We start from the raw sequence: 26,815 nt of genomic DNA, 5'->3' as shown, positions 1-26,815 counted from the left end.
GCCGGGGAGGTTCAGGCTGGATATCAGGGAAAAATTTTCACAGAAGGGGTCATTGGGCCCTGGAACTGCCCTGGGTGGGTGGTTGAGTCCCCATTCCTGGAAGCGTTTAAAAGACGGGTTGAGGAGGTGCTCAAGGACATGGTTTAGTGGCAGATAGGAATGGTTGGACTCGATGATCTAAGAGGTCTTTTCCAACCTGGTGATTCTGTGATTCCCTTAATGTAATGATTTATTCCTTCCTTCAAGTGTCTGGGAAAAACACCGTTTTAAAGAAAACACGCTCTCAGAGGGACAGTTCTGCCTAACTTTAAACTCCTTAGACGAAATTGAACTCTAGCTTAGGTCAAAAATATTTCCCTTTTTGCAACAGTAACCGCTTCTAGGGTCAGTTTAGCGGTGTTCAGGTACGCCAGAGCTCGACTTCGAAGCCCTTTCCCACCCCCTAAAGCTTCAGCGCTGCCCCCTCCGCCCGCGTGGGAGCCGCTATCCCCTGCGTCACGTGACGCGGGCGACACCCCGCCCCGTCACGTGACAGAGACGCGGCTACCGTCCCCTCATCACGTGACTCGATCGCCGCCGCGGAAGGTCACGTGGTGCTTGTCCCGGAAGCGGCGAGGCGATGGGGTGGGCGCGGGCGGCCGCGCTGCGGCTGCGGCAGCGGGTGAGGGGTGCTGGGGCGGTGCGAGAGGTCTGCCGGCAGTACCCGCTCTCCTGCTGCCTCCTCCTGGGCCTCGGAGCCGCCACGCTTCTCCTCAACCGGTAAGAGCGCCCGGGAGCGCCGCGGCGGGGCGGGGCAGGGCAGGGCAGGCGCGGCAAACGGCGGTAACGCCTCCTCCGTGTTTCCTTCCCAAGGTATCTTCACGTTCTGATGATCTTCTGGTCGTTCGTGGCCGGTGTCATCACCTTCTACTGCTCCTTGGGACCGGATTCCCTCCTGCCCAGTATTCTTTTTACGATAAAGTACAAACCTAAGGTAAATTCGGCTGCGAACGCGCTGCTGCTCTCTTTAAATCTTGTTATTCAACACCTGTCGCTACCAACTGGAGTGGAATTGTGCCCGCTTTTGGAAGTCCTGCATGTCACTATGGTGCAAGAAGTGGTTACTGTTACAGAAAGTGGAGTATTTTTCATTAAAGCAGAGTTAGGTTTCAGCTCAGAAATTTGAAAGTTAGACAGAATGTCTCTCTGAAAGCGTGTTTTCTTTAAAACTTTTTTTCCAGACACCATTCATTCTTTCGAGATGATATATGAAATATGGTCTGTGCTGAACAGAGGTGTTTTCTGTGATTATCTCTGTTCACAGTTTTTCCCCATTTGAAAGGCCAGGTCGGGCAGAGCTGGAGCAAGCTGCAAGTTAGCAAGAGATTTGACTGTTGTGAAGTTCATAGCAACATTACCATTTGTCCTTGGGAAGTAATAGAATATCCATAAGATTTCTGGGAAAATTTATACGTATGCATCTAAGTAGGAAATACATTCTGTAACCAGCTTGTCTTGTTGTACACGACTGATCGAGATCACTTCCTCACATTGCCCAGGCTGATAAAGGATGCTGGCTTTGTAACAGTCCAAAACGAGTCAAAGAGAATGTATTTGTTGGCATTTTTGCTACCAAGTGCAACTCGTATCCACTGGCTGAGAAATGCTCTGTACCATCATTGGTTCATGGTTGGACTAGATGATCTTAGAGTTCATTTTCCAGCCTTTATGATTTTATAAGATACATAATGATTAAGGCTTTGGATTCTTCGTATATTTGTGCATAGTCCCATCAAATCTGTTTGTGGCTCTAAAGCCGGTTGTAGGGAGAGTTCATGCATGTTAGTTTATGCTTTGCCCATTTTTTATTTTTGGCAGCTGAGTAATAAATAGCTGAGAAATTACCTCGTCATATTCATTTTTATTAATCTTTTTCTAAAGATGCTCTTCCTTTGGCAAGTCAATGCTAAGTCTGTTTTGCTGATTGTAGTCAAACTATTTCGAGTGATACTGCATTTCAAAGAAAAAAAATCCTAAAGGAAACTGTTGTTTTCTAACTTAAAATAGTTTAATGTAGAATTTCATAGGACTAAAGGTGTTATAGTTCAAGGTTATGAGTAAGGCAGGTTTTGTACAAACTAGTTGGTCTGTTACTAAATCAACTGATGTACAGGGAGATGACTGGAGATGTGAAAGGGCATGCATCTCCTCAAACTTGGTTTTAGTGAGAGCGATTTTTCTGTTAAATTCTCAGCTGTTTCTCGTACCATGCCTTTTTATCTTGTTTTCCTGTTGGGAGAATAACTTTGTCTTTATGCTGTTCAGTTCTCTGTAATTTTATAGTCTAAAAGGAAATGCATCAATGTATTAGTATGTTAAGAGAGTCAGCATTGTGAAGAATATAAACTTGTCTAAATATCTTTCCTTAGCAGTTAGAATTGCCGGAACTATTTCCCCATGGTCACAGTTGTGCTGTGTGTGGCAAGGTCAAATGCAAGAGGCACAGGTAAATTAAATATGTGGTACTGGTAAGCTTGCTATTTCTTAAATTTTGTGTGTAACAGTAGGAAACTTTCAATTAAATATTGTTTCATCAACTTTTCTATGCTGTCCTACAGACCTACTTTGCTTCTAGAAAACTACCAGCCGTGGCTGGATCTGAAAGTGCCTTCCAAGGTTGATGCATCACTCTCGGAGGTAATTGCTGGTTCATTTCTTTAGTGTGTTGAAATTCAGTGAGTTTATATTGTGTCTCTTAGACTTATTGCTTCTGGTTCAGTAGGTCGTTCAGAGGTACTTCCCGTGTATGTTCATTTGCTCCTGTAAAAGACGAATTGAAAGATTATGCACAGGGAGCAGAGAGGCGAGATATCCCACTTGTTAACACGGACGTGACTGTTCCTGTCCCGTGTGCCTAGGACGTAATAGAAAAATTCATGTAAATCACGACATATATGAAAGACCAGTTAAAATTGAACATGTCTGATTGTTGAAACGGTAAGAATTTCAGCCTCCTTAGTTTGCTGAAGTGGAAGTAAAATGATGATTTGCTCCAGCTACAAAATTTGTGTAACGAAGATGAAAATGTGCTGGTACCTGATTAAAATCATGCGATAGAGTTGTACAAAATCTGTCTGAAAAAGAAATTAGTGAATTCACTTGAAGAGGAATAGCATATGTACCTGTTGTTTAATAAGACTGTAAATCAGAAATTTTGGGGTTTTTTTTTTTCCTCTTTTAGAAGAGCTATTGAGGGAACAATTTCTCTTTTTTTTTTTCCTTGATTCGTGTTTGATTAAATATATCGGCAGCTAAACAAATAATCTTTTGTCCTTTTTTAGAGGTAGGAAAGCACGTAAGCCCATATGTAGCTTAATGTCCATTTATTTAGAATTCCAATTTAGGACTTTTGTGGTCGGAGGATGAACAACTGGCATGTCAGAAGTGAGATGATTCTTGCATGTCTCACAATTAACAGCATGGTATATGTAGTCCAAGCTGTGTGTGTTTGTGGTACAAGCTAACACTTTAATTCAGCTGTGCGTGATGGTGCCATGGGCATGGTAGACAGCAAGAGCAGCAAAAGAGTGAAAACCTTAAGGGAAGGAAGGGATGGCCACTTGAGGAATATTTTAGAAAAAACACCGATAACTTATTGACTTACTTTGGTTTACTGTTGTGACTTCCTCTACGGTTTCAGAAGTGAATGTTTGTTGTTTTAAAATTACTTCATCTCTTATTTTTTTAAATAAGTTTGGGCTCAAGTGTATTAAAGTAACTATATTATTGAATATCATTTCAATAGGCTTTTTTTTTTTTTAAACCTCTTGTTTTAATAATGAAATGTACATAAATGCTTCTATGCATGTACTATTTTTAGAAATTTGGGTGGCAAATGGCTGTGACAGTTACCAAAGAATGTGATAAATGCGTAAGAACAGGAAATCTTCTTGTTTAGCTTAAATGAGTCTTTAATGCTAAAAAAGTTATTTGTAGCGTGTTATTTGTAAGAAATACGAGCAGATACCAGAGTTGTCTTTTAAGACTGATCTTTAAAATGTGTTGCTACACGTTGGTATTTTGTACTGGATTGTTGTTGCTGTAGTTGTGTTTTTACTAGAGTGGCGTGGGCTTTTGCTTTTTGTTTATTTTTCTTTGCCTTCAGTGACATGCACCTGGTCCTGTTTTATTTAGTGGTGTAGACATGGCTTTTGTATATCTTATGTTGTGTTTCTCATTCTTTTCTTTGGGTGCTTAACTAGAGGGAAGTGCGAGACCCAAGCTCTGTGCCTTCTTGGGGCAGTGAGCTAGAGTGGTCCTCTTTGATGGACCCAAACAAACAGTTTGCTTGATGCACCATTTTTGTCTGTGTAGGATACTATTTGGGATGAGAAATCGTGTTGCTTTGTTCCCCATTGCAGCTCTTCTGTGCTGGTTACAAAGGTAGTGGGGGTTCTGCCCACACTGTGTTGCACTTGACCATCTGTTCTGGGAATGCAGCTTGTAATGTGTGCTTGGAATTGGATAGCCTGCTTCGGGCTGGAAGGAGAAACTGTTCGTATTGTCTTTTGTGGGTTAGTCATGCATTAGAGGGAAGCTGATACAGCAAGAACTGAATTAAGATTAATGAGGTTCTAAAGGAGTGCAGAGTTCAGGCTGCTTCTGAAAAGCAGACTTTTCAATAATTCCAAATTTTTTTATTCAGGATTAGTTTTTCCAGTTCTTCCTTTGCAGGTTGAAGAACTTGGGCAATTTTCTAATTTCAAAATGTTTCTAATTTGAATCAGTTGTATAGTCTTTAAGCTTGTGTTTCCAAGTGCTTACAGAATAATTTAATACACACTCAAATCAGAAGAAATCGCAAGTGTTTCTCACAAGTATAGATTTTTCTCTCTTGGATTGGAATGACAGTTTTTCTCACTTCACAAATTCTTGATCTTTTGCAGCCTTGTTTTGGTTATCTAGCTGCTGTATATGGTTTAGAACAATTAGAACAACCTGTGCTTGAACTTTCCTTCTCCCTTCATTTATGTTTATTGTTGTAGTTGAACTCTTATTTGCATCAACAATGCATCTATCAATATTTGATAGTTTGTGTTGTATCATGTGCAAAAAATAGCGCAGTGACCTAAGTATAATTTTGTTTCCAGTTTCCAATTTGTTGTGCGTTATGTTAGTTTCTGCAATATTTTCTTTCTTTTTGAATTAGGATATGATATCTGTTGGTCAGTTCTATATATTTCAGGTGCTACAGACTGTATAAAGGAGAATTTCATTATATTATTCAGTTAATGGACTCTGCTCTTCCCCTACAATCACGTTTTTGCTATGTGAGGGATGATTGCAAGTCAAATCTGTGGAAGGCTGCTCAGCCTCTCTTGACCAGCATCATGAAAGAAGTACCTTAGTGGATCAAGGTGCTGTCTGTTTTCCTTAGTTCTTAAATTCTCAGTTTCTTGACTTGATTATGGGACCAGAATTTTATGTCTCTTTTTTTTTTTTTTTTTCCCCCTAAAAGTAAGAAACGGACAAACGCATCACAGGAAACCAGTTATTGTGTACCTGCTCCTTGCCAGTCCTGAACTCTTGTAGCGGCACAGTGGCCTGCACGCTCTCTTACAGGGACTTGTTTATTCTGCCCTCAGGAAGTGGTCTCAGCTATCTCATTGTACCATCTTTTAAGGCTTTCAGATTGTCTTTCATCAAATCCTTGCTCTTTTCCAATCTAATGCAACCTGGTAGTTCTGACCTGCTACCAAATCATTCTTTGCTCAGCTCTCCAGTTCCTCCTGACAATTGGGGTCTGTTCTGTGACATTCCACAGAAAGCATATCTCAGCAATGATAAACTGTCCAGCTTGCAGTGTTGCAGTGCATGCTAGAAAATAATTTGTTTTTTCTTCAGCTGCTGCTTATGTTGCTACCTGCTGCATTTGGTTTTACACTTGCAGTCTCCTTCCAATTCAAAACCATTCACATAGAGTAGTAACCAGTCATTTTGCAAAATGCTTGAAGAGTAGGTAGGCTTTAGAAGAAATGACTCATCATTTGTATCTCAAAACAGACAAAACATTACAGGAAAGGAAATTGCTTATCATTAGCTGTCATTCTTTGAGATGTCCTATTTCCTCTGTTGTCGTGTGTGTAGTGTGAGCAATTGAGCTGGAATAATATTGTTGGTGTTGCTAGGATGGAAGTGGGTACACATGTCCTGCTTTCCAAGTGCTTTGCAAAAGTGTGGTGGATGATGTGACAGTTTTTTTCTGACTTACAGAATCACACTGATACAGTCTCGGGGCTTGTAGGGTTCAATGGGAAAACTGCATGGACTGTATGTCTGGAACCCCAGTTGCTGCCAATCATTTGCCTATTATTCCTTCTGTGCTTGTATTTTGCAAAATTTATGATTTCATATTGTAGGTCTCCCTTAGCTTCACTACAGCAGCCTGATGCAATGGAGCACCATGCGTGCCTGCCTCTGCCACGCCATGTGTTCAGTAAATGTGCAAATGGGGACTGCTTTCTAGGATGAGGGCTATACAGGGGACTTGAGTTCTAGTAGAATGTGTTGACCTCCAATATCAGGACCAGTGATGTGTGGACTTCAGGTGTATTTTGAGTTAGTTGTCTGTCTCTGTGCATACTGCTCTAGGTTTTTGGCAAGTGGATTATCTGCTTGGCATAGTCCCATGGAATCGTTACTATAAAACTCCCTGTCGTGGTTTAACCTCAGCCAGAAACTAAGCACCACACCTCCTGTTGTCTGAAGATTAACTTCCACGTGAGATTCTCTGGGATTTCTTGATCTCTTCTGGCCTATTCTTCCACCCTGCTTTTAATGGAAATACGATTTGGGGGTGGGGCATGATGTTTAGCTTACCAATCCATCATCAATATGTGTTCATATTACAATTTCAAGATCTATTACTGCGATAGCCCATAGAAGTAGGAAAAAAAGACATTGATAACTTTTTGTGATACATAACATGGACAGCTGAAGTTATCCTAAACTGGAAAACATCCCTTCAAAGAGAGGGTGAGGGAATAAAATCTCTCCTTCACCTTTAAAAACAAAAGGGGGAAAATCAGTAAAATGGAACAATGGCAGAAGGAAGAGTATCTTATAAAATTTGTGTGGGTGATATTCTTAGCAATGACGACAGAAAAAGAATATTCATCAGCTGCTCAGATCTGAAGAATTGAGAGAAACTAAAAAGGCTGTGGTGTGCATTTTACTGAGCCTGCTTTTATAATCATGAGTGGAGCAGAGACATGGAGTGCCCTAAAGATAGTGTAAATTTAGCAAGTCTTGAATTCTTGGATTTCACTGTGAATGAGTGAAGCAGCAAATCTTGTAAGAAGAGTAATACTTATTCTCATAAATGACACTTATGTATCAGCTGTTATACTCAGCTTTCCTTTCAAACAGATTTTACATTTTCCTTTGAACACAGTGACTTCTTTTGCAAAACATTCCCTTCTGTAGAATCTGGCACAGCAGCTTCACATAGTAACACGCATTCTCTCACACTACCCTGATCAGCACTGATGCTGCTGAGCACAAACTGATCTCTAAAGCAGTGATTCCAACTGAGGGACAGGCTGCAACAGGAGAAGGTAGTATGGAGTGTATCTTGGGGTCATAGAAGAGGAGGAGAAATCTCAAGAAAATCTTATCTTTCCTTCTTCTGGACACTGTCTGGTGTTTCCTTGTCCCTTCAGTTTTCTTTTTGGTGATCATGGTTCAAGGACTGTGATGGCTACTTAAAACTTCTGTGTAAGCGTAAGGAAGGGTGCCCAAGCTGCAGTCTGGCTAGTGGTAGATCTTGTCTGTGTGGTGGTGGCAGACTGTTGGTTGAACAGGGACTTGTCACCTCCCCTGCTCCCTTTCTGCTGTGACATTGGAAGCCAAGCTGGACCAGGGTGTGCTGGTTACATGGCTGCAAAGGCACGAGTTCTTTGTGATTAAGCCATGTTTTCTGGTATGGAAAGGCACCCATGGACTTAGCATGTGAGAAACAGGTTTGATGGAAAGGGTGGAAAAGATTGTCCTACAGATAAACATGTGTGTGGGATATAAGGCGGCTGAGAACAGCAGACAGGAGGCCATGAGGATATGTGTAGGACAAGGGCTTCAGGAAGTAATCTCACTGGGGCTTCAGGAGATGGCTGGACCAAAAGGCAGGCTTTGAAAGCTGTGGTGCAGAGTGTGGAGAAAGGGGAACAACTTTCCTAGCAATTGCTTTTTAGGTTTCTTCTTTTCCATTCTTTGCGAGTGGTGAGCATACAGGATCAACTGTTCCACTTGGAGGGTGGGAAAGAGTTGAAAAAGGTGGAGGTTTGGATAAAAAGGGTTAGAGGTGTGTATAAATGTAGGATGGGTGGCTATGCCTGTGGGACACTCCACAGTACATGAGAAAAGAACAGGGAATGATCTGAAAAATTACGGAAGGGCTCCTTGAGGTAAGATTGCATTTCTCATAGCATTCACTTAGCAGAGTGATTGTGGCACTGTGCTGCACATTGAGGATAGCACTAGTGGCAGCTGTTTGACATCGATATCTGGTGAAACTACTTGTTTGTTGCTGTTGGCCCAAAGTACTGATTATTACGCAAGATGATTGATCTCACAACTTACAGAGTTGTACATTACAAAGTTTTATGATGTATGAATTATGTTCTACGTATTTTGGAAGGTGTTTGTGTTTTTAACTTTTCTTACAAGGATTTACAGTAAACTGTTTGTCTTGTAAATATGGTTGTCTTTGTTCTGCACAGGTGCTTGAGTTGGTGCTGGAAAACTTTATTTATCCATGGTACAGGTATGAGCTTTACCTAAAAGTTACTATTTTCGAATATCATAAATGTTTGTCAGACTGTTTAAAAAATAGTCACCTGAAAATAAACATTTGTGTTTCTTTAATTAGATATGAAATGTACTTTTAAGTGCTATTTTCATGTTTTATTGTCTCTTGGCAGGATAGAACAGATCTTTTAATAATCTAGGTATGATAGTAGTGTTTCTAAAATCTCCGTTTCATTCTAAAAACGCCTTTAGTTTATTCATTTTTTATATGGTAATTTCCTAATAACTCTTACTTGGCAGTACATAAGGCTTGATGAAAGCCTGTGTAAAAACTAAAAGATCCCTACAAATTTATTTACAGATGAGAGACATACTGATCTTGTGTATTGCTTAAAAAAATACAGCTTTTTAAAAACAAAAGTTCTACTTTCAATTAATATAGAAAAGGTATTTTGAATGCTTTGTGGCCACCTTCTTGCAGAGAAGCTGGTGGTTTGCTGAGTTTTAAGGCTTTGAGTGGTTATGCTGAGCAAAGTAGAGCAGTACTGTGTAAATAACTTCAGAATTGTGGATAAAGAAAAGACAACAGCTATCTTTTTTTTTTTTTTTTTGCCTTATGCCTTTATGTAGTAATTAGTGCTTCAGAGTACTTGTAAGAGGTTACTAAATATATTTTTAGTTGATCATGCTGGCATTAATGTATTGAAATAACATTTTGCCTTAATTCTGAATTTGACTTTTTCACTGGATGGAAAGGTTTTATTTTGTACTAAAAGAAATTTATCCTTTTTTCCTTTTACTCTATGTTGGGTTTTTTAGCTGTCTGTCTGGGATCTGAAATTTCCTGTGCAGACTTCTTTGCCCGATTGGTTTTTAATTGTGGCCAATAGCTGTATGCCTTACATTTATCTGTACGCTGAAGTATAAAGCTTAACTGCTTATGCAAACAGCAGAGGGAGCTTTAGGACTGTGTCTTGTAGATGATCAAGCTGGAAAACTCAAGGTTTTTAACTTTCAGATGTGGAAAACTAGAGTATGTTCTGTTGAGCTGTTTGATTAAAGCAACATATATAAGGGTACCATCTTCTCTGTTTCATAATTTGAAATCGGATAGGATTGTTTGGCTGGTGGAAAGTATCTTCAGTGTCTTCGGTTTGGACTGACAAGGAAGCTTGGATTCCACATATTACTCATCTCTGACACCCAAGATGGTGGAAGTCTGGAATACATCGTGTGGTGGGATTAGTAACATGCAGTCAGAAGCGCAGGGTAAAATATACTTTCTGTGGAGCCAGCCAGCCTAGATTCTGCTATATCTCACCCTCTGAGCTGTAGAGATGTTCCTGCGCTGCCTTTCATTTACATGGTTGCACTTCCAGATTTTGAACTAGCTCCATAGTGCAAGTGTTTGTCTGTCTTGTACAGTATGTTAGTTCTGACTTTTCCTACCTAGGTGTACCTCTACTGCATAGCTCAGCTTACCCTGGAGTAAGGATATTTGCATTTATGAGATGTTTTTTCTGAGCTAATGAACCTCACTGGCTCTGGATAATTCTCCACGGAGCCAAATCAGAAGCCCCTGCATGCGGACTGTCCTTATTTAGCAGTGTGGGTAACTACCAGCAGGCGATTCAGACTTGCCAGACTAGGTTAGTAGAAGTTTGCTGCTGGTTTCCCTTGCAGAACTGTCTGGGAATAATTTCTTACACTTGCTGCTCCCTTTCAAGTGAAGGGAATTTGTGCAGAAGCTACCTCTCTTTTGTTTTTTTAAATTCTTATTTTGCTTATTTTAATTTTTGTGCCCTGCCAGCTGATGCTGCCTTGCACACTCTGGATGTTAGAAAGGTGAAATGACATTTCTCATCCAGAAGCCCAGTAACATGTCCCAGAAATGTGTGTTGCAAGATAAAATCATAGATTTATCATTGAAGAAATAACGTGCTTTAAGTGGGGAAAAGCTGTGGTTTGTTTGTTTCATTAATAAACAGTGTAAGAATGTGTAATGTTTTATTAACAGGTTAAAATTTAGAGGCAAACATCCCTAATCTTGGGACTTCAGGGGAATTAAGTTTAGTGCTGAAAATACAGTGAGCTCTACTAAAATAGCTGGTTATACCTGTGCATTGTTGTTTCAAAATATTTGTACTGGTTATATTTAAATATCTGTGGTTGAAGATTTCTTTCAACTACATGAGAAGAGTAGAACATAGTTGTACGTAATCCAAGTTTGCAGAGCTACAAAACATTGGTCTGAGTTTATTATTTATGCTGTTTGCTGTACAATAAATCTATAATACCTCATTTTAAATTGGAGGCTTCAAAGTTTGAATGAATCACTATGTTTACTGAATTTTTCTGGTCATTGATGTTACTGCAACTCCAATTCTCTCTGATTAGATTGGAATCTACTAATTACTACATTTTTGTAATACATTACTGTGGAAACATTTTTCTTTGATAGTGACTAAACCCAGTGTTTTCGTGTATGGAGCTGGTTCTGTTTTAAGTGCAAGTAATGCAAGAAACACCCAGGGTTTCTGTTGAGCTACAAACCATAGTTTTACAGTTTTAGCTGCTTGCAACTTATGTTCTTCATCTTTTTCACAGGAATTGGCCAAATTTTGTAAGAGTAATTGGCACACATAAGGAAAAAAAAAAAGTCACTCCACTATTTGTATATGGTTTTAATTTATCAATAAATCCCGTAAGACTTTGCGTGCACAGCAGTTGGGTGTATCTTTTTGAGACATTGGACTTGGTTACTGTTTACAATTAACAGACTGAGACCTTTTAGCAAATCTCTGTTATACTGACAATTATGTTTTTAATTTTTTTTTCCTCAAATTCTGGGAAAATGCAGCCAGTTTTAAAAATGTTTCCAAGCTAATTATTTGGACCTTCCACTGTGTCACTAGATACTTGAGATTTTACAGGCTTTTGATGTTTTGGGTTTTTTTTTGCCACTGGTCTTCAGTCTGCTGGTGATTAAAAGAATGTTTCTACAAACCTATGGCATGTTGTAAAAGTACGTGGCATAAAGTCTTGTTCAAGTAGAATTAGCCAAGATATGGTTATCCAAGTGTCAATAAAATAACAACTTCTTGGTCAAAATTACTTCATATATCTTGTCTGTCAAATACTAGTAATACAGTCATACAATTTGTTTGCTAATTCTTTGGCTTCCTTTGGCAGTGTGGGAATTTGCTAACCATATTGCTTCCAGAATGTTAGCTCCTTGTTGTAAAACAATCTGAACCTTCCCCTGCACTATTCTTATCTGTGTACGATTGGTTCTTGGATGATTGTATTCCTTATGCCAGGCTGCTTTCTTTGAGATGCTTTTTCATGCAATTAGTTGCATACTTTGACCAGGTCACTGGTATCTGTATGTAGCGCTTAATCTTCAACATACATTTGAATGCTGTATAATCCAGGCTAATGTTGCTTTAAAATGCTGAATTATGAAAAATGATGTTATAGACATAGCAGTTTTATTTTCTACGTGTACTTTGTTGCTTGTATTGATATTTTTAATGCAAATAATGCCTTTACTACATATGCAAATGCTTCTAGAGTCATAAACTGTGGTAGCTTTTACATATGGTCGTTGGCTAAAGCAAGAAGTATCTTTCTTTTTTTGTGTCATTACTCAGCTGTTATAATAAATATTTACCATCATCTTTAGTCATACTCTAATGTCCATATATGCTTAAATGCTGTTAGGTTTTTGTTCTGTCTGTTGCCAGATAAAAAGTTTAGATGATACTTTGACGTAGTGATTTGGCAATCTGTTTAAATTCTTCTTTACTTCTTTTTTTCCAAGCAGAAACCACATAATTTCATTTCTGTTCCAAGTGCCCATAGGTTAGGTTGATATTCTTTTCTTTTTTTTTGTAGTTGATTTGACGTTTCCTGCTACATCAAAAATAGATCAGCTTTTCAAAAAATAAATTCTGTCATTTGTTGGTTTCCTGTGCTATGCTTTCTCTTCTGCGAAATGCTAATATGTTTAGACCAGAAATAGGCCCAATTTTATATTTTAAAAAGAGAATGTTATTGTATTAAATGGTATCTAAGTATTAGAACTTGTTGAAAAAATACTAATGAAAGTTCTCCTTTGGAAGAGGCTGAGCTGAAATACGAGGGATGTACCTATTTCATTAAAAACTACATGAGAAACTGTCAAATTTATAGTTTAACTTAAAAGAGGTGAGCAAAGCCAGATTTTTACTAGAACAGAAGAAAATTATTTGAAATCTTGGGGGATAGAAGGTCTTGTGTGAGTAGAGAAAATCCAATTTTGACAAGCTTAACTGGGACTTCTGGTACTCTTGTTCTAAAGGCTTTGCTGACAGTAATTTGGTTTCACTTCATGCCACTCGAGTAGGAAACATTCACATGTCTAAACTAAGCTAGACTTTACTCAGTCAGTATCATGCAGACAGTATGTTAGAGCAGGAATTGATACATAACTCTAATTTCTTGGAATTACATATCGTAATATATAATTTCTTAATTATATATTATAATTAATATAATATATAATATAAATGTAATATTATATTTCTTAAGCCATTGTTGTGTGCACAAACACAGTGGGAATGGTGTATATTTTACTCAAATAGACGACTGCTTACTCTCTGCCCACGCTTCGTAGCTTTCATTTCAGTTAATACCAGTTGCAGTGTCACTGTTGAAAGATCTGATCCAGCCTTTTAGTTGGCCAAATGTATTGTGGTTGGATTAATATGAATGTATTTTCTGTTTTCTTACATGACATGCTTTACGATACTGCAGAAATATTACTGATGATGAATCTTCAGTGGATGAATTGAGAGGAACGCTGCGGTTTTTTGCATCTGTATTAGTTCGGAGAATTCACAAGGTAAGGTGACTTAAAGGCATTAAAAAGTTTTTTCCATCAGAAATAAGTGGTGTCCATCTGCAGCAAGTTATTTATTTTTTTTAAAATGGCAATTCCAAAGTCAGTCTTACAAAGCATAGGTGGTTTACATCGAGGTTTCTTCTTTGCATTATCGTTCCCTCCTTCTGGAGCTTCTCCTATTCCTAGTTATAAACCATCTTTGAAGATGCTAGTATCATAGAATCACCAGGTTGGAAAAGAGCTCTTGGATCGTCTAGTCCAGGCATTCCTATCTGCCACTAAACCCTGTCCCTGAGCGCCTCGTCTACCCATCTTTTTAATACCTCTGTGGATGGTGACTCACCCCCCTCCCTGGGCAGCCTCTGCCAGTGTCCCATGACCCTTTCTGTGAAAAATTTTTTTTGAATATCCAGTCTGAACCTCCCCTGGTGCAGCTTGAGGACGTTCCCTCTTGTTTGACATCAGGCTGGACATGTCTTTGAGCAACCTGATCTACTGAAAGATGTCCCTGCCCACAGCAGGAGATTGGACTGGTTGATCTTTGGAAGTTCCTCACAACCAAAAGCATTTTATGATTCTTGCAAATGAATGTATTTTTTTACACCAGTGCAAGACATTATTAAAACCTTGAGGTTATCTTTTTCCTGTATTTTAGTGACTTAATTGAAGTAGAAACAATTTTGACAATTATTGACAAAGAACTGTATGAAAATGGGTAGCAGCATGTCTTCTTCATAGCTTCTGCTTGCTTGATGTTTTACAATGCAGGCAAGGTCCTTACCTTGCCTATAAAGAATAGGCTGTCATTAAGTGAATAGCTTACTATAAGAATTAAAACAGGTATGATTCATAGATTCATAGAATAGTTTGGGCTGCAAGGGACCTTAAATATCATCCAGTTCCAACCCCCCTTCCATGGGCAGGGACACCTCCCACTGGATCCCAAGGCCCAAGGCCCGTTCTGAGATTAATGTAGTTTTTAAATGTTTTGAAGACTAAAGATTCAAGTTTTTTTATTTAGTATGTTTAGTGTGTTAGCGCATACATGTTTGCTGGTAAAGTGCTTCAAGCCTCTTTTACAGGAGCTAAATTTCTGGCTATTCTAAGCAGGAAGAGCTGCTAACTCAGTTTCCAGGTTTATTCAGTGCTGGCCCCTCTGTTGGAGCAACTGCCATAAATGTGTGTATTTTTCCCTCTCCTTAGTAACAGCAATTTTTCCTGAACTACAAGATGTACGTGTCCTCTGTAATGAGTTATTAACAGCTTCATTCTGTCCTTGTTATATATCAAATCCAGATGAATTTCTTATTTACTCTGGCTTAAGCACTTTGCTTTTTAAAGTGAACATGAGGGAAGATCAGGAAATGTCTGTGTCACGCGGACATTATATAAAGGTATGAGAGGGAAGTATGTATTTCAAAGTGAAAATATAGAGTAAGGCCTTAGGGAGTTCTAATACATGCAAGTGTTAGTTACATTGTTTCTACATCCCTTGTTTGTTTCAGAAAATGGTGATAACTCCTGCTGATCATATTAGAAGGTATTCATCATGTTATTTCAGATCAGCTATACCGGTATTAATTTACTGTATCTGCATTTGACAGTAACGAAGTAAATGTAATGCCTCAGTTCTGTGTATCAGGGAAGACAGCATTTGCAATAAAAACTCAAGATGTGTTGTATTAAGCACTGTCAGGGGAACTACAAAATCAAGGCCATCAGATAAATGCATTTCTCTTCACAAATTTATAGATTTATTTCTATCCATCCTAGAGAATAATGTACTTTATTTTATTTGTATGTGAAGTGCTATAGGTATCGCAAGCAAAAAGATACTGATAACAACTTTGTTTTGGAACAAAATGGAAATGTGGTGTGCTAAGTCATGCAGGGGAGCATGGTATCTCATGCCATGGTACATTTTTTTAAGCTTATGCTTTTTTTTCTGCTGTGTTTCTGTGTGCACACACACATACAAATTCAGAAAGCCTCAATAAATTGCTGTGATGCACATACTACTAAAAACATTATCTGTAGAAGTCAGAGTTGATACCCAAGTTGTAAATGCTACCTGGGCACACTGCTGGCTCATGTTCAGTCGCTGTCAATCAACACCCCCAGGTCCTTCTCTACCCGGCAGCTTTTTAGCCCCTCTTCCCCCAGTCTGTAGCACTGCATAGGGCTGTTGTGCCCCAAGTGCAGGACCCAGCATTTGGCCTTGTTAAACCTCGTGCCATTGGTCTCAGCCCAGCAGTCCAGCCTGTTCAGATCCCTTTGCAGAGCCTCCCTACTCTCCAACAGATCCACGCTTCCACCCAGCTTAGTGTCATCTGCAAACTTGCTGAGGGTGCACTCAGTGCCTTCATCCAGGTCATTGATAAAGACACTGAACAGGGCTGGACCCAGTACCGAGCCCTGGGGAACCCCACTTGTGACTGGCCTCCAGCTGGAGTTAACTCCATTGACCACCACTCTCTGGGTCCGGCCATCCAACCAGTTTTCAACCCAGGAGAGTGTGCACCCATCCAGGCCAGAGGCTGACAGTTTCTGAAGCAGAATGCTGTGAGAAACTGTGTCAAAGGCTTTACTGAAGTCCAAGAAGACTACATGCACAGCCTTTCCCTCATCCAGTAGTCGAGTCACTATTGGGGACATACGAGAAAATAAATATGTTTGGTTGTTGTCTGTAATAAATTTGAATTAAAAAAATAGCCCAATTCTGTTTTTATTTTAAAAATGTTCTTTAGGTGGATATTCCAACTGTTGTAACAAAGAAAATGCTCAAGGCAGCAATGAAACACATTGAAGTGATAGCCAAGGCCAGGCAGAAAGGTAATGTGAAGACTTGATATGTTGTCAGTTTCGAAGGGAAGTGTAAATATTTCTTCTTGTATGTTTGTTAGTGTATTTGCTAAATATTTTCATCCTCACTGCCTTCTCTTTAAAAACAAAAAGTGACCCCTTTGCATTTTACTTCTGGAGGTTGCAAAGACAAGTAGGGAAAAAGTTACAGTACAAATAATTGCTCAGTTTTGATTTTCATCTGCACACATTGAAAACACTAAATTTCTTTCTCTGTATGGTAAACAGGAATGTTGAGATTTTTTTATCTATTCAGAGCAATCGTTTAGCACTGCTTCTTGAACTTTTTCCTCTGTATTCCAGATGAGCAATTATAATGAAATGATTTGCAGGTCTGTGCAGGGTACTGTAAGTAACTCCTGTAGCTAGAATGATTTTCACATCTGCATGCTAACATGAGTTCAACATGTCAAAGAGTTAAGTTTATGTTTATAAGCTACTTTGAGCAGTAACATATTTAATTATTACCCAATTAAAAATATCTTCACAATCCTAATTTAAAAATTACGTTAAAAGTGGACGTTGAAGGAATGTTTGGAAAATATTCCTCCTGGAAAATAGTTCTCTTTATAACTGGCTGTGTTCCACAATGCTATGTCTACCAAATGTGGTTTCATTCAGCTTTTAAGCATAGATGTTTACTTTCACTGGAGTCATGAACTTTCCACCCTTCCCTCAAAATGTCTGCTTGATATGCATAAATAAATGATGTTGGTCCTATGAGTAGTGGGTATGAATAACAGGAATATTGAGACATAAACATCCATTGTGATCCCACTTTCATGGCACAACAACAATTTCAGGATACTAGATTATCTTGCAGTGCTGTTTATGCCAAATTTCATATTTCCTTTGATTTCTACTAAGGAGTTGGAAACACTTTAGCAGCAGAGAGCTGAATTTTGAATGTCCAGCATTGAAATTATTGTAACATTCTTCAATGTTTTAGAGGAAAAGACTTCTTCCCTGAAGGCAGGTACATGAAATAGCAGCTGAAAATTACTTTTACTACCGCTTTCTGATAAATGTTGCAAAATCAGCCACCTGTAGTACAAGGGTCAGGGGCAGCTTTCAGGCCTTGCTGTGGTTGCTAGTTGAGCCTAGTCCTTTCCTACTCTTCTTATCCTTACATCTCTTAGTAACTGCTCACTGTTTGCACAGACACCTCCATGATTAGAAGTGATTAGAAGGAATTTAATATTGTTGATATTAATTAGTATATGTAGATTTTCATCTGATAAAGCAAATATCCTTTCAACTCAGTACTGCTGTGTAGAAGAGGCAGATTCCCATGCATTGGTTTGATTTATGATGTGTTTCAAGTGTACATTCTTTCACGTTTGTTTCTAAGTGTTCTAATCGGGAAACAAGACATTGATTTCAAGTTGTGTTGTAGGTAAGTCAGTAGGTAGAAGTGTAATAAATGGGAGACCGTGAAGAAGGTGAGGAAAAAAGCAAGTGGAAACAGACTTCAGGTAATGCAGTTGTTTAGAAGAATCAAAATGTTGAGTTCTTCAGTAATTATAAATGAGAAATATTCTGGAAACTGCATACGGCAATTGTCTGGTGAAGGAATTCTGATTTCAATGTGAGGTTTTACTTTTACATAGACAGGCTTCAAAATCCAAGCCAAGGTTCTTCTGTGGAGTTTCAACATTGAATCAGCAGTTGTGTATGTACTTAAAAGTATTAACTGATTAGCTCAAAGGAAATGCAGTCGCCTCTTACTTCATAATAAGAAAAAGCAGAAACATCTCATAATACTGTTTTTCACTTGCAGTAAAAAATGCGGAATTTTTACAGCAAGCTGCTCTAGAAGAATATGGACCAGAACTCCATGTTGCTTTGAGAAGCCGAAGAGATGAACTTCACTACTTAAGAAAACTTACTGAACTTCTTTTTCCTTATATTTTGCCCCCAAAATCAACAGAGTGCAGGTATAGAACTTTAGAATTTTATCCTTTAAAGTATCTGCATACTGTGTGGTGCAGTAATTCTGGGGAGCGAAAGAATGAACTCTGAAGTTATCTGGCTCATCCCTCCTTCTTATCTCTTTGCTTATGAATTTTTTTGTTTTATCTTAAAAATAGTCTAACATGCATAAGGTATTACAAAATACTAAAATATTTCCCAGTAAAATATAATGGCATTGGAAGCTTCACTTAGAAAATGATGCAATGTAGCATCGGTTCTTTTTTTTTTTTTTTCTTCTTTTTGTCTTTTTCAGATCCCTGGCTCTTCTGATAAGAGAAATTCTGCCTGGTTCTGTTTTCCTTCCCTCAATGGATTTCTTAGCTGATCCTGTAAGACTTTGGAGCATAGGAATAATTTAATTTATTCAATATTACTGTTTTCCTACTAAGTACGTTGCTTTAAAGCAAATGATGCACTATGATTTACTTGCTGTGCATTTTGACAGAGTAAATTAAAATGAGATCCTGTAGCCAGTGTTTTTAGCTGACTGAACTAAAATGCAGTATTGGTGTGGTGTCTTAAGCATGTATTTTTAAGGAAGGACTACAATTCCTGTCAAATGGGAGAATGCTGTGCTAGTAAAAGCGTCTTCACATTGCTGTGACTACATTTAAACAGGAGCTTAATTACTTGAACTCTGGCTGTATGTGTCTTTGTAGCAGTGTAAATAAATCAGCCTTTTTTGCAACTGTGTTGAAATAAATTCTTTTGTCCTTTGTTCTGCAAATAACAGGGCACCTATTTCTAAAGATGGAACATCTTTGATTTTATTTATGCATATATTTGAATAGGCAAAATTGCAATACTTACTAAGGTATCAACTCAATGCAAGGATCTGCACTAGCATTAAAAACATTTTCTGCAGCTTTCCTCCACTGAGTAAAGAATGTTTCTGTGCAGGTCTCCTCAGAAATTCCCTGACTTGTCAATATTTGAAGAGACCATTGAAGGCTAATTCTCGAATGTGTTGCCAGGCTTTGGGTTTTTTTAAAGTATTATACATTCACAGGTTTGAGCTTGGGCGTAACATAGTTGTGAAATTATTTTAATCTAATTTGTTGAATGTCTTTCATAGTAATTTTGTGTTGTTTTTTCCTCCAGGACACTGTCAATCATTTGTTGCTGATCTTCATTGATGATAGTCCAGTGAGTACTGACAAAATTGAAACAGTAGTACTTTGTTTACCCGTTAAGGAAGCTTTCTTATGCAGTTGTCCCTTGTATTTTTATTCTGCAGCCTGAGAAGGCAACTGAACCTACTTCTTCATTGGTTCCGTTCCTTCAGAAATTTGCTGAGCCAAGAAATAAAAAGCCATCTGTAAGAAAAGGCAACATTTATTACCTTTCCTGTTTTGAATGTGTTTTGCTTTACCTGCTGTTTTTGTTCTACATCTCCTCGCATTCTTTATATACTCATGAAAGTTTGAAAATTGGCTGATTGCATTTTTAACTTACTAAGGTCCTGAAACTGGAGCTAAAGGAGATCAGAGATCAGCAAGACCTTTTATTTCGGTTTATGAACTTCCTGAAACAGGAAGGGGCAGTCCATGTGCTGCAGTTCTGCCTGACCGTAGGTAAGATTGCGTATGTGTGCTGAGGTGTATTTGCTGGTCTTCAAAATGTTTAAGCATTTGCATGTTGAAGTGAATATCAGTTTCAGAACTAGGCAGTGTAGTTAAGCAAGAGGTTAGCTTTCAGGATCTGTGTTGACTTTAATGCGTGCTGATTCTTGAATGCTAATCTTGGCAGTGTTAAGTGTCGACGTGGGTTGTAGGTCTTAATTATATTTCTGTTTAGTGGTAATGGTTGGACGTTTTAAAATAGAATATTGTTGTAAGCAAAAAATTAGGACACAAATTACAGCTGCCATTTTTTAATATGTAGTTACTAAAATATTACTAAAATGAACTGTTCATAAATAGCTACTCATGTTCTCTTAGCTTTAAAATTCTGATTTCTGTGAAGAACAGAAACATAATGGAAGTGTTAAGTGTTGAAACCTATTTGGTAAACTGTACCTTGGTTATAAAGCAGGCATTTGGTTTTACCATTACACAAATGTTGTTTGAAAAGCTGCCTGAATTCCAACGTTAAGGTTTTCTGTGTAGTTTCTCTAAGTTAGTGTTTTATTTCAAGTTTTTTTGTCAAGTAGTAGTTAATTAATGGCTTAGCAAAAGCATGTTGTTTTTGGGGTTTTTTTGTAAACAAGTATTTCCGTGTTGCATAGGAAAGGAGTGTGCCTTCATATCCAGAGCCTCATCAGGAAGATATGAAGTTAAATTAGACAGACATTATTTCATAAAATACCACAGAAATCATTAGTCATTATGAGAGAAATATAAATGATCTCTGTGCATGCAGCTTCCTATGTGCTCATAATCGTTCCAAACATTTTGGCTTTTTGTCAGGAAAACTTCTTGCCAAAAACTGACAAAGCAGTCACCTTTCAGCGCTGGTAGTGCCTGCAGGGGGTTATAAAGGTGATGCTTCTATAGTTCCCTAGAGCTGCTTCCTCTAGCAGGAAGATTACTCAAATTGAGGCTGTTGCCCATTGTTAGTCTTTTTTTTTCTGGGTAAACTTCAGTGTCATTTTCTTTCTAAACTTCTCTTGCACTCTCATAGGTGACGAGTCTGTAGATTAGCTTATAAAACAAAGAATGAGATTTCCGTCTCTAGTTATTCTGTCCCAAAGTGTCTGCTGCAGGTGGTTCTTCACTTGACAGAAATATTTTGGATAAGAAGCACTTACTGAGGAAAATAAACCCCCAAAATCCCAGAAGGGTCATTTAGAGTTTCTCTGGAGAAATTTGGTTTTGTGTATTAATTGAAAAATGAATGGAACACTACCTTATTTTCCCTTCTTTCTGGCTGGTAGTCAAGCTATTAAGAGTATGGTCCAATAAATCAAGTAGGATTGCGCAATAATTGCGCTGAATAGTGTTTTTATTAGGAGAAGTTAATTCTTGTTAGTCTGACATTAAAGATATTATTGAAAGTATTTTCATGGGTTGGGTCTTAGCAATGTAATAGCAGCTGAATAGGCTGATGACTGGTGTAAAGGGCTGCGGGGCTCTGTGTGTGTCTAGCATGAACTACAAATCCTGCTAGAAGAAAGCCCTACATTTTACAGTTTGGTTACTTTGAATAAATAAATTCACTTTTTTTATTCATTCTTCTGTCGGGAAATAACTTCGTGGTTTTATCCTTACTGAGATGAGGAATAATTAGTTTTAATTGTAATGTATTTTTAGCAATAATTTTTTTAACAAATCTGAATTATAGTTAATAAGAAGGCAGCTACCTTATTACCTGAGATTTTGAGATGTCTTCTGTTTGTATTCATTTTAAAGATTTAAAAATTACTAGATCTGCTGCAAAATGAGTTGATGTTATAGGATGCTTCAAGATGCTGTTTGTTAACTTAGTTGATCAGCAAATGCATTTTATCTCCTTTATTTCTCAGAGGAATTCAATGACCGAATTTTGCGACCGGAACTGTCGGATACTGAGAAGATGTCTCTTCATGAGGAAGTACAGAAAATTTACAAAACTTACTGTTTGGATGAAAGCATTGACAAAATTAGATTTGACCCTTTTATTGTGGAAGAGATTCAAAGAAGTAAGTTAGAATTTGAAAGGAATAATTTACACTGGAAGTCAAACAGCGTTCTGTAATAAAAGGAGGACTGATTCATCTAAATATGATCAATATTAACTTTTGTCATAGTTTTGAAAGTTGTTACCCCTTTGATAGATTGTGATTAAGTTTGTTTTGTCAATTCATTTTTTTTGTATCAGACTTACAGTACCTTCCAAAGCAATCACAAACTCAGACCATAAAACCCCTGAACTTTATATGCCCATATATATATATGTAACTATTTATAGTTAATGATTTTTTTTATAGTTGCTGAAGGTCCCTATATGGATGTCGTGAAACTTCAAACTATGAGGTGTCTTTTTGAAGCTTATGAGCATGTACTTTCTCTACTTGAGAACGTTTTTACTCCTATGTTCTGTCACAGTGATGAGGTAAGTGTGAAAGATTTGAAGAGTAATCTTAAAGCAAGACTGAATATTTTTAGAATACCCTATTTACAGCAGCCATGTGCGTGTGGAACTGAAAAATATGTCTTTATTTTCCACTTTAGTTAGCCCACCAGGGCTGGGACCAATTTCAGTAAGGAAATGGAATTTACTCTACTTTGATACAACATGAACAGAAAGAAAAAAAAAAAAAACCCTCTTCATTTTTTGATGCAGCAATTTGTGTATATCTCTACTACTACAAAATCCTTTCCCACCCCTTCCTTTTCTGATTGCAGATTTGGTGCAGAAGTAACATGTGATAGGCAGAGAACACTTCAGGATCTTTTTATTTACTTTTTAATATATGTAATATATACTTAAAGAAAGAGACTTGAATTGTGTTTAGGTATCTTCAATGTTATGCATTCCAGCGGCTAAAAGTCAATTGTCTCTTTTCAGGTGGGCCATTCAGAGCAATTTACTGGGCACTTGAGATTTTTCTATGATTGGACTCTGAATACAAGTTTAAAAAAAAAATTTCCTCACACTGGGCCGATGGCTCCCTAAAGCCTTTTAATAGGAAAACACTTTAAATGCCATGATGAGTCTGAATACTTGTCCTTTTTAGGGTTTATATGTGTAAATAAGATTGCATGTTAAACTTCTTGTTTATATTTGAGGCAGAACTTACTGGCTTGTCCTTGGGATGGTAACTTACCTTACTTGACATTATTCACGATAAAGTGTATTTCTCAAAAATGATATTGATGCTTGTCTTTCCAGTAATAGCTTTAAATGCTTGGTTTTTAAAAAGGAGGATTTTGATGTTTAATTTTAGTATTATTTCTGTTGGTTTTTTAATCTCGAGATTACGAAAAGTAAAATAAGTAGTCCTAGGAGCATGTATTGCAAATTTAGTCTGTGCTTTTCCACATCAATACTCTGTCTGCTAGATTGTGGTCAGCTTGCCTTTTCCTTGTTCTTTGTTCCTGAATTCTGTAATGTCATTGCATAGTAGCCCTTACCTCAGTTATTCCAGTATTTGCTTTGATACTTAATTTGTCTGTTGTAGTACTTCAGACACCTTTTAAGAGGAGCAGAGTCACCAACACGTAACTCAAAATTTAACAGGTAGGTATGGTAGAATCGTTAAATGTTTTTCTTTCTTGTTATCAGTTAAAAGTGTCAAAATATTAAACCATAGGAGTTTTGCTACTGCCTGATACTAATTTGGCTGAATTTTAAGCCCTATTTTTTTAAATTGAGAAAGTACATACTGATGGAGCAAACTATTTTATAAGATGTCTCTTTGCTTTGAAGTGATTTATATTAAAGAATTTAAAATGTGGTTTAGACTTCCAACATTTGAGAAGGGGGAAAGGAAAAATAAATGTACCAGTGACAATAAGGTAACGTGGAAATAAAGGGACAATTTAATTGATTTTGTTGTTGCAAAGCTAGGTCTTGGATTTCAGGTCTTACAGGGAATAGGTATAGTGTACCCTGTTTTTAACCAACCTGGTTGTGCAATGGGAATCTCCTCTTGTTGTGACAAGGAGAATGTGCCATTTCTCCTTCATCAGATGTGTTTTCTATCCCCCAACTCTCCCCATTCATTGCAGAAATGCAGCATCAGAAGCCTTGTTTCTGGGTTTGGGCTGTATATTTACAGGCGACCTTCAGGCTACTTAAGGCCTGTGGAAAAGGAGAAGAATATCTCTTGTGTTATTGATGGGTGATCTTCCACTGTGGGTTTGGGTTGAGTAAGCTTAAATTCTCATCGTTTCTTGTCTTTTGTTTCATGACGATGGCTCAGTCATAGACCAGCTCAGCTGAATTACTCTTACGGTCTAGTCAAAAGAAGGAGAACTTCAGTGAGGCTTGGGTAGGCTTGGTTTCTTGGTATGGAAGATCATCTGTGGTACTGTAGAAAATGCTAGTTTATCATCCTAGAGAAGTAACAGCAATTTATTTAACTTTTTCTGCTTTCATTCGAGATATACCTAACAACAGCCTTCTTGATATGCAGCATTATGTGCATTATTGTGAGATCCCTTTCTCCCCTGCTAATGTTCATCTAAAATTACATGATCATTCTCTTTATATCTCCACCCGTGACATCTCTTATGTAGTCTATATAGTACTTGTAAATCCAGGATTCAAGTTTTGCTGTAGTGCTTTCTCAAATTGGTGCTGACAAGCTGCTGTTTCTTGGCAAAGAGATGTGAAAGGCAGCTAAACCAAACTGCATTTCTCCCCTCTGTGGTACTCCACTAGGAAGGGTGACCTTAAATGTACTGCAGCTTCTATTGAAGACGGCTACAGGGTTTCATCCACACTTTAAAATCTGCCTTCTGGTATCTTTCTCCAAATTATTCGTGTCAAGGGTTGAAAGTGTCCTGTCTTACACTTCTTAAACTCTTTCATAATTTGACTAGATTTAGGACACCTCCTTGATGCTTTGCTTTCCAAAACATAAAGGGTGAAATTACTAGCAGTCTCTGCCTGGGGTTTTTGAAATGCATCTCTGGCAACAAAATGATCGAAGTTTGTTTGTAGGCAGTTACAACATATCCCCCTGGAGTTCAAACAGCATCCATAGCATTACTGCAAATGTATCTGGTTTACATTTTAGAACAATTTGAATGCCTCGAGTATATGTGGTGCTTTATCATATGAGGTACTTTATGTTCCTAAAGTGGAGCCTCAGTAATTATTTCCATGAAACAGAGGTCCCATCTGAGGTCCTATCTGAAACTAGTTTGCTTGTTACTTTGGAGCTTCCCTCTGAAGAATCTGGTACAGACAGTCACTGCCAAGGAAAATAGAATATAAAAAATGTTACTTACGGAATTATTCCAGATGTTATCCACATGGATATAGCTTATCCTGCCTTCTCTTCCCTATTCTAGCATTAGTTCCATTTGAGAGAAATTATATGCAAAGAAATGAATTTGCTTTCCATATCCTTGATGCTTTGCTAGGGTACGCTGTGTCTATTGCTTAGTTTCTGCTGGTTAAAAAATCAATCAAGTAGTAGATACAAAATCCCAGAGGAATGTATATGTGCGTAAGGTGTTGATAGATTTCATTTATTGTCAGACAAGAAAATTATAGAGCAATTTCTAGAAAATCCACATGGGAAAGTAGGAAGAGGTGACTATCAGTGTATAATTTCTGATTTGAGTCACTTGGAACTGTACAAAATAATTATTGCTTTTTGTACACAGAATAAGTGTGCTATGAAGACTGCTGAGGTAATACGTTAGAAGTTCCAAGTATTTCACCAGTGTAAAGAAGTCACATTGAGGATGTTCTGATAATTTGATTACTAGCTGTGGTTGTCAACAGTTTAACTCTGTAACTGGTACTGTCCACTTAATGTTTAGTTCATGTGGCCAGTAAAAACTGATGTTTTAAGTTCCAGTTCTGACAACTCAATTTTGGGTGTGTGGAAGAGAGGACAAGAATTCCCTCTCTCATGTTTATGTATTCGTAATACATTACTTAAGGGTATTCTGTGTTGGAAGTCCAAAAAAAAAAAAAAAAAAGCCATTATGTGATATAAAATCCCAGATTTCTGGATAGCTGTATGTCTGCCTTGATATTTCTACACACCATGACCACACAGAGAAATAGTTTCTCATCATTGGGGTAGCAATAAAATTAAGACACTTTAAGTACAGGACCAAGCAGAAAAGATATTAACAGTTTTGGGGACTGGTTAGGTGTAAAACCCACAGAATTAAGTCTGTAAACAATTGTGTGCAATATAATTGTTTGTAACCATCGGTTCCAAGTTGGTAGGTTGTGTTTCCAGTTTTGCGCTTAACACATCTAGGGATAGTGTGAGATGCCTTAGAATCAGTTCTTGTAAAAGAAAATCTAAAATTTTAACATTTTAATCCCATATCAGTTTGTCCTGAATTCAGTAGCTCCAGTGAATTACAGTTAGGTATGTGGTGACTGTTTATGGTTAATCCATCTAAACATCTCTGCTGGAATTACTCACGACAAGAAGGATGTTGAAGCTCTGGAGCATGTCTGGAGAAGAGCAACGAAGCTGGTGAAGGGGCTGGAGAACAAGTCTTACGAGGAGCAGCTGAGGGAACTGGGGTTGTTTATCCTGGAGAAGAGGAGGCTTAGGGGAGACCTTACTGCTCTCTACAACTACTTGTTGTTCTCTGTAGATTGGTAGCTGCTTGCACTGAGTGCCAGTTAAGCTCTGAAAGTTTCAGTAACAGAGGTTTTAAATTCAAAGACCAAGATTGTGTTGGTGAA

At 37.9% G+C, this 26,815-nt stretch overlaps 1 protein-coding gene across 4 annotated transcripts in view; it reads left to right on the top strand.

Annotated features, from left to right (window-relative positions):
* Positions 1-561: 561 nt before the first annotated feature.
* Positions 562-26,815, top strand: part of SNX14 (sorting nexin 14) — a 53,491-nt gene continuing 27,237 nt past the window's right edge. For 2 of the 4 annotated variants that reach the window (XM_054061514.1, XM_054061512.1), the window contains exons 1-15: positions 562-759; positions 853-973; positions 2,412-2,485; positions 2,598-2,676; positions 8,757-8,800; positions 13,582-13,669; positions 16,417-16,501; positions 18,312-18,468; positions 18,759-18,834; positions 19,607-19,651; positions 19,743-19,823; positions 19,965-20,079; positions 21,969-22,124; positions 22,413-22,537; positions 23,607-23,665. In XM_054061514.1, coding sequence (XP_053917489.1) covers positions 620-759; positions 853-973; positions 2,412-2,485; positions 2,598-2,676; positions 8,757-8,800; positions 13,582-13,669; positions 16,417-16,501; positions 18,312-18,468; positions 18,759-18,834; positions 19,607-19,651; positions 19,743-19,823; positions 19,965-20,079; positions 21,969-22,124; positions 22,413-22,537; positions 23,607-23,665 — 1,445 coding nt within the window. In that variant the 5' untranslated portion in view covers positions 562-619. Of the gene's footprint in view, positions 760-852; positions 974-2,408; positions 2,486-2,597; positions 2,677-8,756; positions 8,801-13,581; positions 13,670-16,416; positions 16,502-18,311; positions 18,469-18,758; positions 18,835-19,606; positions 19,652-19,742; positions 19,824-19,964; positions 20,080-21,968; positions 22,125-22,412; positions 22,538-23,606; positions 23,666-26,815 lie in introns of all 4 variants that reach the window. The other 2 variants (XM_009564787.2, XM_009564786.2) reach the window with 1 other exon arrangement.

This window comes from Cuculus canorus, chromosome 3 (assembly GCF_017976375.1).
Source record: "Cuculus canorus isolate bCucCan1 chromosome 3, bCucCan1.pri, whole genome shotgun sequence".
Lineage (NCBI taxonomy): Eukaryota > Metazoa > Chordata > Aves > Cuculiformes > Cuculidae > Cuculus > Cuculus canorus.
Note: the sequence above shows the minus strand (reverse complement) of the source record. Positions and strands in the feature narration are given on the sequence as shown.